At 43.9% G+C, this 12,591-nt stretch overlaps 1 protein-coding gene across 3 annotated transcripts in view; it reads right to left on the bottom strand.

Annotated features, from left to right (window-relative positions):
* LOC133606758 (phosphofurin acidic cluster sorting protein 2-like) overlaps positions 1-12,591 on the bottom strand; it is a 97,222-nt gene that overhangs the window by 20,960 nt on the left and 63,671 nt on the right. For all 3 annotated transcript variants that reach the window (XM_061961072.1, XM_061961078.1, XM_061961086.1), the window contains exons 5-11: positions 11,762-11,924; positions 11,020-11,111; positions 9,222-9,302; positions 8,849-8,908; positions 3,667-3,818; positions 1,681-1,774; positions 176-259 (exon numbers count right to left, since the gene is read on the bottom strand). In XM_061961072.1, the coding sequence (XP_061817056.1) occupies positions 176-259; positions 1,681-1,774; positions 3,667-3,818; positions 8,849-8,908; positions 9,222-9,302; positions 11,020-11,111; positions 11,762-11,924 (726 nt within the window). The remainder of the gene's footprint in view (positions 1-175; positions 260-1,680; positions 1,775-3,666; positions 3,819-8,848; positions 8,909-9,221; positions 9,303-11,019; positions 11,112-11,761; positions 11,925-12,591) is intronic.

Genomic DNA, 12,591 nt, shown 5'->3' with positions numbered 1-12,591 from the left:
AATTAATCACTTCTGACAGTGGATCCATGCCTGCTGTTGCATACCCCACCATCCTTAGTTTCTTCCCGGAAAATTGTAATACCCGCGAGAGGAAAAGGACACTCCAGTTTCAAGGGTAAAGGGATAACATGCTCAAGGGACATTCAGGCAAAGTAAGCGCTGTACTAAAACATACCGCAATGGTTGTGTCTTTGACGCTGTCCTCTTGATAGCAAGCCCCTTGGACTTTACATCTGTCCACAGTGAGAAAGTCTCCACTCTGAGGAATAAAGACATTCACTCATAATTTGACAGTTGCAAATTGTGGAGTTCACTTTCGTGATTAACAAAACAGCCACACAACAATAGCTCAGTGACATTTGTAGAGCGTCAATCCAGAAATAGTACTGAAAGCCTGTTTACTAAGGGTGGGACAATATGATATCGTGATGTATTGTATCGTTAGCTTTCACGATACCGTATCAACAACCTGAAAAAATTGGACCTAAAGTAATGTGAATTTTGCAAATCTCCATGTTCTATCTACACAACTAATAAAAACCTGTTCTGTTACGATAACACCACTACACACTGCTCCTTTTGTTTTTCATGGCTTTACCTTTCAGGAAACACATGCTGACAACCTAGGAAAATGTATGTTATATTTTAGACAGATTTTAAACAGAAGTACCAATAGTGGTACTGCTGAGAGATTAACACAGGTCAGACTCAGAAAAGTAAATTCACAATTAATCAATACATTGGAATTGATTTTATTTTTGATATTATTTTTTTTATTTACTCTCTGTACTGTTATGTGTTTACCTCTATTAGGTCATTGTGCCACATTTGTTTTGACTGTTTTACGGGAGCTCTTAAACTTTTAGGAGAAGCCTAACCAGGGAAAGGGATTGCAACTTCGTTTGGGCTTAAAACCTGCATGACATCTGTTTTGTATTGATATGAAATAATGTCTACAAAAGGGCAAAACAGGTTGTGGGCCACTGCACTAATGTACATAAGCTTTTTGATTTATGGTTTGAGTAAATCTCTTATCAGGAACAACAAATATGTTCCATTTGGTGCATTAACTTTGGAGACACTTATTTGACAAAATGGATGACTGTTTCATCCTGGAATGTCCTGAGTTCTTTTGTACAAGCTAAAATAGATTCCAATATATTTATAAAGAGACCCCCCCCCTTCTCTCTCAAAGTCAGACACAACATGTCTCTCTACCTTGCTCTCTTTCTTCCTCAGCCCTTCTTAAATCAAACAGGTCATAAATCTACGAGTAGAAGTTCAGAGAATGCTTCATCCAATTTCCCTGGATGACAGCATATTTGTGTGCGTGTTGATGATAGTGTAGAGGTCATCTGGTCACTATAAATACTAGAGGGATAAAATAGGGTAAGAACAAGCCCTCACCGTATTCAGCAGCAGTGGAGGCTTTCTGGCAAGACCTCCCCCATTCTCTGATTTTTATTATGGTTATTGGGAATCCCTGGACCAGTGGAGGCTCCAGGGCTATGAGGCATTGATACACTGCTGCAGGGCAATTACTTTACATAACACTGCTGGACAATATGATCCTGTCCGGCACCAGCAGGAGGAATAACTTTATGGCTAAACAGCAGGTCTGATAGGAACCAGAGCAGTTTGCTATTACTGTAACAATTGAGTGCCTGGTGATCAACTTACAGCATAAGACATCTCCCTCTGTTGGCTTTTTTGGCTGTGTATACTTCCGATCTCTGTCTGGGAGCTGGAGTGAGACATTCCCTCAAAAAATGGCCTGGAAACCAAAAGATTAGAACTTCAGAATAATAAAAAAGAACATGACATCATCGTCTTCTTATAATAATATGTTTGATATCCTCCTGAGAACCAGAATCTTCGCCACTGTTTTTAAATACATTTATTTTTTCAGAGGTACATATGAATTTCTGAGTAAAAATGCACTGTTACACAAAGCAAATGTCCACTGCAGAGGACGCTGGTTCTGAGGAGGATATGACAATGGCATGGAAACTTATTAGAGAGATTATACTATCCATCGATTGCAATCCTGCCCACTAATGGGAAGTATATGAGTAAGCTGGCAAAGTAAGCACATCAACATTACTTCAGCTGTGTTTACATTTGCTGGACTGACGGTCTCAAGACTGCGTTCATGCCGGTACGCTTATATTTCTCTGCGAACCCCATTAGGCTATAAGTAGTTCTTCTTTATGTGGCATACACATTCAATAGGAGTACTGTAGGTTAAGATGGGCCTCATGCTAAATTTGGCATGTCTTTGTTCAACATACAACAAAGATAAACAGGTAAGCCTGGACCAATAGTCAATAAATCAACTAATTGGGTGATGAATGAAAATTAACTCAACTTTGCCGTCATGGATATATTGCACGTGTTTGTTTTTTTTAGTCTCTTGCTTTCAAACAGGGCACAAGATAGAGGTGGGAATCTTTGGGCACCTCATGATTCGATTACGATTCAGGGGCTACGATTCGATTATTGATGCATCTTTAATTACTATATAATTCATGCAGTTTTACATTTCTTTTCGTTTCACTAAATAAGCATTCATCACTTGCAACTTTTAAAAACAGTGCATTTGTAATAAGAAACAGTTGAATTCATTACTTTTACATTTATGTAATAAATGGAAATGTGTGCAAAACTGGAACATAAGTACCCTCAAATAAAGGAGCTGGTCAGGTCTCTCTGTGAGGTGGCTCGCTGCGGTCAGTCAAATTTTAGAACTGTCTGCATTCATGTATTTACAATAAATTAAAAAAATATTTTGACATTATTAATTGAATTTACAATTGCCCATGTCAGAATTGCAATGCATCTAAAAATCAATTATTTCACCAGCCTCTATAGTAAATGAGGGTTCACTCAGTGCATCACTCTGAGAGCTGAGAGCGCTGAATTAAATGAACAGAGAACATCTTCTTGTCAGTCATCTATAATCTTAAATCTAAGTGGGCAGAGGAGGGACCGCTAGTTTACACAGAATGCATGGACAGAGAGTGTCGCTAGTGAGAAGCACTGTGAGGTCACACAAATTAGGAGGAAAAAATATGATTGCAAAGCCAAATGTCCGGTGTGGGAATAGTTCGGCTTTAAACAAGTGAGCAAGATGATCCCATCAACACGGACAAACTAGCAAGTATGCCCAATTCGTTGAAAAGTGGTGGCAACAAAAAAAGAAAAGAAAAAGAAAAAAAAAATACCATGTTTTTCCAACTGGGTAAAATAACTGCACTTCAAGATGTTCAATATTATTGAAGTAAAATTTTTGCTAACAGAGATTGAGAGTCAATTTTATTGTTATTGTTTACTTATTTAGTATAATTAACAGTTATTGACCTTCCAATTATACAATAGTAAAAAAGTAAATAAGAAATAAAAGTTTATTGCAATTAAAAAATATATATATATTTGCATTATTATAGTTATTTTTAATGTTGTATAAATTATGATCACATTAGTGTTTAACTTGGTCTGAAAATAATGCTGACAATAATATTATTTGTCTGCAATAATCTTTTGGGGGCAATATATCGTCCAGCAAAATTCATTAATTGGCCCAAGCCTACAAACAAGCACATCTAAGAAAAAAGAATGATGATCATTTAATCAATGTTTTGAAGAAACAACATTGTGCAAACTTACTTGAGCTTAGGTTTGGGTGTGCTCAACACACTCTCATTGTCTTCCATCTCTGGTCCGCTGTCACTCTGGTTGTACACCTCTAGACTGTCATAGAGTAAGTCCAGATCCTCCTCTACTTCCTGGGTCTGATCTACCGGGTCAGAGTCTAGGACCTGCCACAAAGGATAGAGCCATGGTGAAACACATCAGTAAGCTTGTAAACATGGATTAAAACAGGGAAGAGATTAATTGACTGGTGGTGCACATTCTCTAATCACTCATACAGCTATGCTGATGGGATTAATAATGCATGAAAATGATGAATACTGAATGCTAGAAAAATTATAAATACACCCATGACTCTGTCCTATGATGGCCAATTGGAAGGTAGGTAGAAACTGACAGGGTTGAACTTTGATCTGCTGGCTTCACAGTGGGGATGTATATTATAGGAAGTGCACACAGGATGGCTTTTGGACTAATCAGGTGATTAATGCCACTCCCTAAGTGCAGGAGCTGTCAGGGAGCAGATAAACACAGTCTGTCCCTTCTCCGCCTCCTGGCTATGTATTTATAGAGCATCGGCCATGCACACTGCCTAGCCACAAGGAAAGGATTAGTGACAAGAAACACGATAAAAAATCATCAGGCTAGCTGAAGCGTGCAGAAGCATCCAGTGAAGCAGAACTCACAACGCTGCCTCGCAAACATTTCATGACACGAAAGCGCTCAGAAAGATGCTAGTGGCTTTAATTATTATTATCTAGGATTTAACTGTAAAGTTAGGCAGAGTTCAACTTTATCATCAATTATAACTGTGATAGTATCACTAGAGTGTCAGTTAAAGTGAACACTCAACAGAAAAACATGCATTAGGCTTTGTAACCGGATCAGCATGGGGGTTGAACAATGTGCAAAAATCATGTAAGCAAAGAAAGAAGAACTCTAAAACATCCAAATCTGTATGCATAACAAGCAACAGAAAATCTGTTCAAGTTAAAGCTAGTGGAAAACAGAAAATCTTAGTATTTTAAATCAAGCATACTTTGTATTAATCTTTCAATATATGTAAACCTTATATTTCCATCCATCCATCCATCTTCTTCCGCTTATCCGAGGTCGGGTCGCGGGGGCAGCAGCCTAAGCAGGGAAGCCCAGACTTCCCTCTCCCCAGCCACTTCGTCCAGCTCCGGCGTTCCCAGGCCAGCCGGGAGACATAGTCTTCCCAACGTGTCCTGGGTCTTCCTCGTGGCCTCCTACCGGTCGGACATGCCCTAAACACTTCCTTAGGGAGGCGCTCGGGTGGCATCCTGACCAGATGCCCGAACCACCTCATCTGGCTCCTCTCAATGTGGAGGAGCAGCGGCTTTACTTTGAGCTCCCCCCGGATGACAGAGCTTCTCACCCTATCTCTAAGGGAGAGCCCCGCCACCCGGCGGAGGAAACTCATTTCGGCCGCTTGTACCCGTGATCTTGTCCTTTCGGTCATAACCCAAAGCTCATGACCATAGGTGAGGATGGGAACCTAGATCAACCGGTAAATCGAGAGCTTTGCCTTCCGGCTCAGCTCCTTCTTCACCACAACGGATCGATACAGCGTCCGCATTACTGAAGACGCCGCACCGATCCGCCTGTCGATCTCACGATCCACTCTTCCCTCACTCATACTTGAACTCCTCCACTTGGGGCAAGATCTCCCCCCAACCCGGAGATGGCACTCCACCCTTTTCCGGGCGAGAACCATGGACTCGGACTTGGAGGTGCTGATTCTCATCCCAGTCGCTTCACACTCAGCTGCGAACCGATCCAGTGAGAGCTGAAGATCCTGGCCAGATGAAGCCATCAGGACCAAATCATCTGCAAAAAGCAGAGACCTAATCCTGCAGCCACCAAACCGGATCCCCTCAACGCCTTGACTGCGCCTAGAAATTCTGTCCATAAAAGTTATGAACAGAATCGGTGACAAAGGGCAGCCTTGGCGGAGTCCAACCCTCACCGGAAACGTGTCCGACTTACTGCCAGCAATGCGAACCAAGCTCTGACACTGATCATACAGGGAGCGGACCGCCACAATCAGACAGTCCGAAACCCCATACTCTCTGAGCACTCCCCACAGGACTTCCCGAGGGACACGGTCGAATGCCTTCTCCAAGTCCACAAAGCACATGTAGACTGGTTGGGCAAACTCCCATGCACCCTCAAGGACCCTGCCGAGAGTATAGAGCTGGTCCACAGTTCCACGACCAGGACGAAAACCACACTGTTCCTCCTGAATCCGAGGTTCGACTATCCGGCGTAGCCTCCTCTCCAGTACACCTGAATAGACCTTACCGGGAAGGCTGAGGAGTGTGATCCCACGATAGTTAGAACACACCCTCCGATTCCCCTTTTTAAAGAGAGGAACCACCACCCCGGTCTGCCAATCCAGAGGTACTGCCCCCGATGTCCACGCGATGCTGCAGAGTCTTGTCAACCAAGACAGCCCTACAGCATCCAGAGCCTTAAGGAACTCCGGGCGGATCTCATCCACCCCCGGGGCCTTGCCACCGAGGAGCTTTTTAACTACCTCAGCAACCTCAGCCCCAGAAATAGGAGAGCCCACCACAGATTCCCCAGGCACTGCTTCCTCATAGGAAGACGTGTTGGTGGGATTGAGGAGGTCTTCGAAGTATTCCCTCCACCGATCCACAACTTCCGCAATCGAGGTCAGCAGAACACCATCCGCACCATACACGGTGTTGGTAGTGCACTGCTTCCCCTTCCTGAGGCGGCGGATGGTGGTCCAGAATCGCTTCGAAGCCGTCCGGAAGTCGTTTTCCATGGCTTCCCCGAACTCCTCTCATGTCCGAGTTTTTGCCTCCGCGACCGCTGAAGCCGCACACCGCTTGGCCTGTCGGTACCTGTCCGCTGCCTCAGGAGTCCCATGAGCCAAAAGAACCCGATAGGACTCCTTCTTCAGCTTGACGGCATCCCTCACCGCCGGTGTCCACCAACGGGTTCTAGGATTACCGCCACGACAGGCACCAACTACCTTGCGGCCACAGCTCCAATCAGCCGCCTCGACAATAGAGGTGCGGAACATGGTCCACTCGGACTCAATGTCCAGCACCTCCCTCGTGACATGTTCAAAGTTCTTCCGGAGGTGGGAATTGAAACTCTCTCTGACAGGAGACTCTGCCAGACGTTCCCAGCAAACCCTCACAATGCGTTTGGGCCTGCCAGGTCTGTCCGGCATCCTCCCCCACCATCGCAGCCAACTCACCACCAAGTGGTGATCGGTAGAAAGCTCCGCCCCTCTCTTCACCCGAGTGTCCAAAACATGAGGCCGCAAATCCGATGACACAACTACAAAGTCGATCATAGAACTGCGGCCTAGGGTGTCCTGGTGCCAAGTGCACATATGGACACCCTTATGCTTGAACATGGTGTTCGTTATGGACAATCCGTGACGGGCACAAAAGTCCAATAACAAAACACCACTCGGGTTCAGATCCGGGCGGCCATTCTTCCCAATCACGCCTCTCCAGGTTTCACTGTCGTTGCCAACATGAGCGTTGAAGTCCCCCAGTAGAACGAGGGAATCACCCGGGGGAGCACCCTCTAGTACTCCCTCGAGTGAATCCAAAAAGGGTTGGTATTCTGAGCTGCTGTTTGGCGCGTAAGCGCAAACAACAGTCAGGACCCGTCCCCCCACCCAAAGGCGGAGGGAAGCTACCCTCTCGTCCACCGGGTTGAACTCCAACGTGCAGGCTCTGAGCCGGGGGGAAACAAGAATTGCCACCCCAGCCCGTCGCCTCTCACTGCTGGCAACGCCAGAGTGGAAGAGAGTCCAGCCCCTCTCGAGAGAACTGGTTCCGGAGCCCTTGCTGTGCGTTGAGGTGAGTCCGACTATATCCAACCGGAACTTCTCTACCTCTCGCACTAGCTCAGGCTCCTTCCCCCCCAGCGAGGTGACGTTCCACGTCCCAAGAGCTAGCTTCTGTAGCCAAGGATCGGACCGCCAAGTGCCCTGCCTTCGGCTGCCGCCCAGCTCACATTGCACCCGACCTCTATGGCCCCTGCTATGGGTGGTGAGCCCATTGGAGGGGGGACCCACGTTGCCTCTTCGGGCTGTGCCCGGCCGGGCCCCATGGGGACAGGCCCGGCCACCAGGCGCTCGCCATCGTGCCCCAACTCCGGGCCTGGCTCCGGAGGGGGGCCCCGGTGACCCGCGTCCGGGCGAGGGAAATCTGAGTCTCGGTTCTTGCATTTCCATAGAAGTCTTCGAGCTGCTCTTTGTCCGATCCCTCACCTAGGACCTGTTTGTCTTGGGAGACCCTACCAGGGGGCATGGAAGCCCCCGGACAACATAGCTCCTAGGATCATTGGGACACGCAAACTCCTCTACCACGGTAAGGTGGCAACTCAGAGAGGGAATATTTCCCATTGTTTTAAATGAATGTTATTCGCTTTAACATTAACATTTAGCCACAATTATTGTACAACAATGATATTCCACAAGTAATATCCATCCTCAAATCTACCAGATTAAAAAATACAACTTTGATGTTGTGATGTATGGATGAAAAAGGAATTGAAAAAAGGTTGAAATAATGCAAAGGATAACATGCTTCAGGATTTCATGGATCAATAGGGATAATTATCATCTACAATAATGTGCTAATGGACATCTTGGGGTTGGTGCATATGAAATGTTTCCTTCCTTCCTGGCCTGATTACAAGCTCTTAACATTATGTACAGTCTACTTTTATTTAAAATGACAACCCAAAACTAAATAGGCCAGTCATACAATCCAACATTTATCATTAGATTAAGTAGGAGAATACATCCCTTAATGGATTCATCGTAAAATAATTGCTGCTAATGGGAATCTATGAATCATACATTCATGAGTGGGGAGGTAATGCAGCCTAGCACCATAGTGATGCTTGAACCTCTTTGTTTTTTTTCACCTTCTCTGTCAGGAATATATTAGCAACAATCGAGCTTGATGATGTTTAATCTGTCAATACCGATAAGAGGAGAGATTTAACTACTGCAACTGAATATTACAGCAGTCTTATTAAAAGCTCCAACAGAAGACAGACAAATCCCAAGGGGAGGCAGTTCCTCTATAAAGTTCCCTCTGGTACTTTACTTCCACCTTGAACATGTTGTCTTTGATGTCATTCAAGTCATTGCAACTTATCATTGTCAACTCACCTCATCTGTTACCTTGAACCGCTTCAGCAAGGCCACAAACTTCTGCTTGAAGTTGGGTTGCTGCAACAGAATAACACCAATGTAATCAGGATAAAAGAAAAAATGCCTGCCATGATTCAAAAGCGTAATGACTCGGTGACTCTGATTTATATGAACTGTCCACTTGATTATGCATTCGCAGTCACATTGTAGAGACCATTCTACTGTGTCCACGGAGTTCATTTACATGCTCAGCCACATCCTACTAATGGTTTGTACAAATGGAACACACGGTGTACTTATTCTAAAAGCTTCTATAACAGAAAACAGCGGCCTTGGGTTATTCCCTTGGTCAATGATTAGCGAGCATGTGGCAGAAGAGGCGGCAGCTAACCCTCGTCATGGAGGTGGTTCGTATCATTTTCCTCCGCGCTTTCTTGGGCTTCCGGACTTCATCGTCTTCGTCATAAAGATCCTGGAGCATAGAAAAGAGAGACAAAAATGGCCTGATGTATTTTATAAAGGTCAAAGCACAAAAATGTTTTCCAGTGGAAATTTTGAATAGGGCTCCTACCTATGGCGAGACCAACTTCTGGCTAACAAGGCTAACAGCTAGCATTCTAACAGCTCGCATGCTACTAACTAGTGTGGCTACCCTGTACTAACACATGGACATCAATTGCTTCAAGAGACAGTTCTTTAAGTGCTAAATCTCCATGTCAAAATGATAAAGCGAGCACCTTGCAAGGTAGGTACTATGTGTATGTAAAGTCATTGCTGCCACCTATTTTAACGTTGGGAGAATCCCGAAAAAATTTCAATGCTAACAATACGAGTAGGTAGTATGCTAACAGCTAACATGCTAGCAATCTGAATGGCTATAATGTGATAAAAATAGGACCATCTTTAGCTTCAGTGGAATGTTAAAAGAGTGCTAAGATTCAATGCAATATACAGAATGCTAAAGCTTGCACCTACTATAGTATTACACTTCCACCCAGTATAGTACCGTGCATGTCAATTCCTGACTGAAACCTATTTTGAAGGGGACCTATGATGATTTTTTTCTTTTAAGACATAAATGTTGCTACTATGTGATATTCGTGTTAAACAATGCCAAAGCATCAAATCATAAGGTTCATGCATTTGGGCGTGGCTCCGTTGATAGAGCGGCCGTGCCCGCAACTTGAGGGTTCCTGGTTCGATCCCCAGCTTCCGCCATCCTAGTCACCTCCGTAATGTCCTTGAGCATGACACTTAACCCTTGCTCCTGATGGTTCGCGGTTAGGGCCTTGCATGGCAGCTCCCGCCATCAGTGTGTGAATGTGTGTGTGAATGGGTGAATGTGGAAATAGTCTCAAAGCACTTTGCGTACCTTGAAGGTACAAAAGCACTATACAAGTGTAACCCATTTGGGCGTGAGCTTGCATTTTTTTGCACTCTGGCTATTTTGTTACGTCACAGTGAGGTGGACGTACTTATTTGGACAACAGGTACAGCTATCAGCCAGATGGGGAAGGTCTGTATGAGGAAACATTACAAAAGGCAGGACAAAATATTATTTTAATCTAATCGTGGCATGTGCACCGTAACACTGACGTGCAACATTCAGTGACATAAATGCTGCTAAAAGCAGCTTTTTTATGCAGATCTGTATCGATCAGACAACGTGCAAGTGTACCTAATGATGTGACCAGGTGAATCTATACAATGTTTTTTAAGTTTATTTTTGACTGTGTCTGGAAAAAAAATAACAGTAATGTTCTCCTTTAAGATTTATATTTGCCTTTAAGATATATATTTAACTGTACATTCTCAAAAGATAAATTATGATACTTTTGGTGAGGGTGGAGTTGGTTTCATTTGCAATCTGGAAACACCTCCACAAACAAACATCTTGCAGACATACATAGAAAGTAAAATACATGTGACAGTGGAGCAAGATTTATGCAAAATATACACCAAAACATATCCAATACATATTATGTAGACCACAAAAGAGTGTTTCAAATGTAGATTAAAATCATAGTAAGTCCCCTTTAATTTTGGTAGAATCTCAACAAAATGTCAATGCTAACAGACTAAAGGCCACAGGTGTAACGATATTGTATCTTGTGTTTGCAATTAAATTTTTTTTTCTAAAATACCCGTGCTTATGCTAAATAAGATTTGTATTTCTGTTTGGCCTTTACCTGGCCATGACCTGCATCATCACTGCCTTCTTGCTCTGATGAATAACTGTCATCGTCCTCCTCCGAGTAGTTGTCCATGTCTGGAGAGCGGTCTGAAGCAAACAAAAATAACCTTAGATTACAAACTATATGCCGTTAAAAGCTATCTGACAGCACATTTTACAGTGACCGAAGCAAAATAATTTGACTGTAGTCCTTTAAAACAACCATTAAAACCAGAGATGTACTTTTCTTCTTTAATCCCTTATTTCTAGTGTTTATTTTCTGTCTCATACTCCTAAATGGGATGGATATCATGAAGGTTCACTGCAAAGAGCAGCACGATGTACTTTCTTTCTTTCAAAATGACACAGGGTTAATACTTGGTATATGAGCTCATCTGTTATTTTTGAGTGAACCCCTTAATAACAACCAGAAGAGTGAGGGACCAGCATAGCAGGAAGAAGGCGTAGAGCCCAAGTCGAGCCAAATACACTGCCCCCCCCCCCCCCCCCACCCGCACCCCACCCCCTGCTGTCCAGAATTAGAGCAGTGTAAAGTAATAGGCCTGACATCTGTTCAACTCAGACATCAACATTACTAGCATAGTAAAAGAAAGTCACATATTGTTGACCATTGGTGGAAGAGCGAATATTAGACTTTGATACGCCACCAGTTGGGAAATGGGAGCCACGTGGTAGGAGGAACAAAAAAGCTGAAATATCAGTCAGGATTATCATCTGCAGGGGATGACAAAGCCCACCTGAGGTTTTAGTCTTTCGGCCAGCTTGACCACTGCTGTCCTCGTGGTCTATGGGCTGGCTGGAAAGAGAGTACACGCTGATCTCCGCCACACGTACTGGCGCTTCCTTTACGTTGCTATGGAGACCCAGAATCTGGCCTCCGTCTGTCGGGTGTTGCATCACCTGAACATAAAGTCATCAGAAGGTAAAAATAGACTTGCCAATTTCCATAAGCTTTCCTTCTGCATGGTTTGCACAATATCTTAAACAATTAGGAAGAGTTCTTCTCATCCATCTCAATCTCAAGTCTTCTTTATCTGCGATAGAATCATGTCTCCTGCAATTTATACATGGATCAATCACTCAGCAGAGACATGCTGAAGCCAAAAGCAGACATATTTCTTGTTCAACAGGGCGGCAGGATGAAACAATGTTATCTCTATCTTCACAGAGCCATCACTGATTCAGGAGAGGTAGCTTCCATTACATTGCTTTACACCAAGCTGACAGCTCAGCAATCTCTAAATTAATCTTCATTGCCACAAAACGATTTCTTCCATCGAGATTGGCAAGCAGACTAATTCCAATTTGCTTGTATCATGCAGTCAGATTTTATTCAAAGCACTATCTGGAGAGTCATTGTTATATTTCACTTGATGGATTGCTATACGGGTAGTAGGATCATTTACCTCAAACGCTGGCCTGTGGAGTGATAAGAGTGGTTGTTTTTCACACTGAAGGTTGTGTGTTGTGCCCTGTCCAAGTATCCAAAGCAAGATACTGAACACTAAGTTGCTTCTGATTATGTATCGGCCGATTATCGGTGCCGATATTCGGCATTTTGCCATAA

This window comes from Nerophis lumbriciformis, linkage group LG02 (assembly GCF_033978685.3).
Source record: "Nerophis lumbriciformis linkage group LG02, RoL_Nlum_v2.1, whole genome shotgun sequence".
Taxonomy (NCBI): Eukaryota; Metazoa; Chordata; class Actinopteri; order Syngnathiformes; family Syngnathidae; genus Nerophis; species Nerophis lumbriciformis.
The sequence above is the reverse complement of the archived record's forward strand: the minus strand, read 5'-3'. Positions and strand labels throughout refer to the sequence as shown.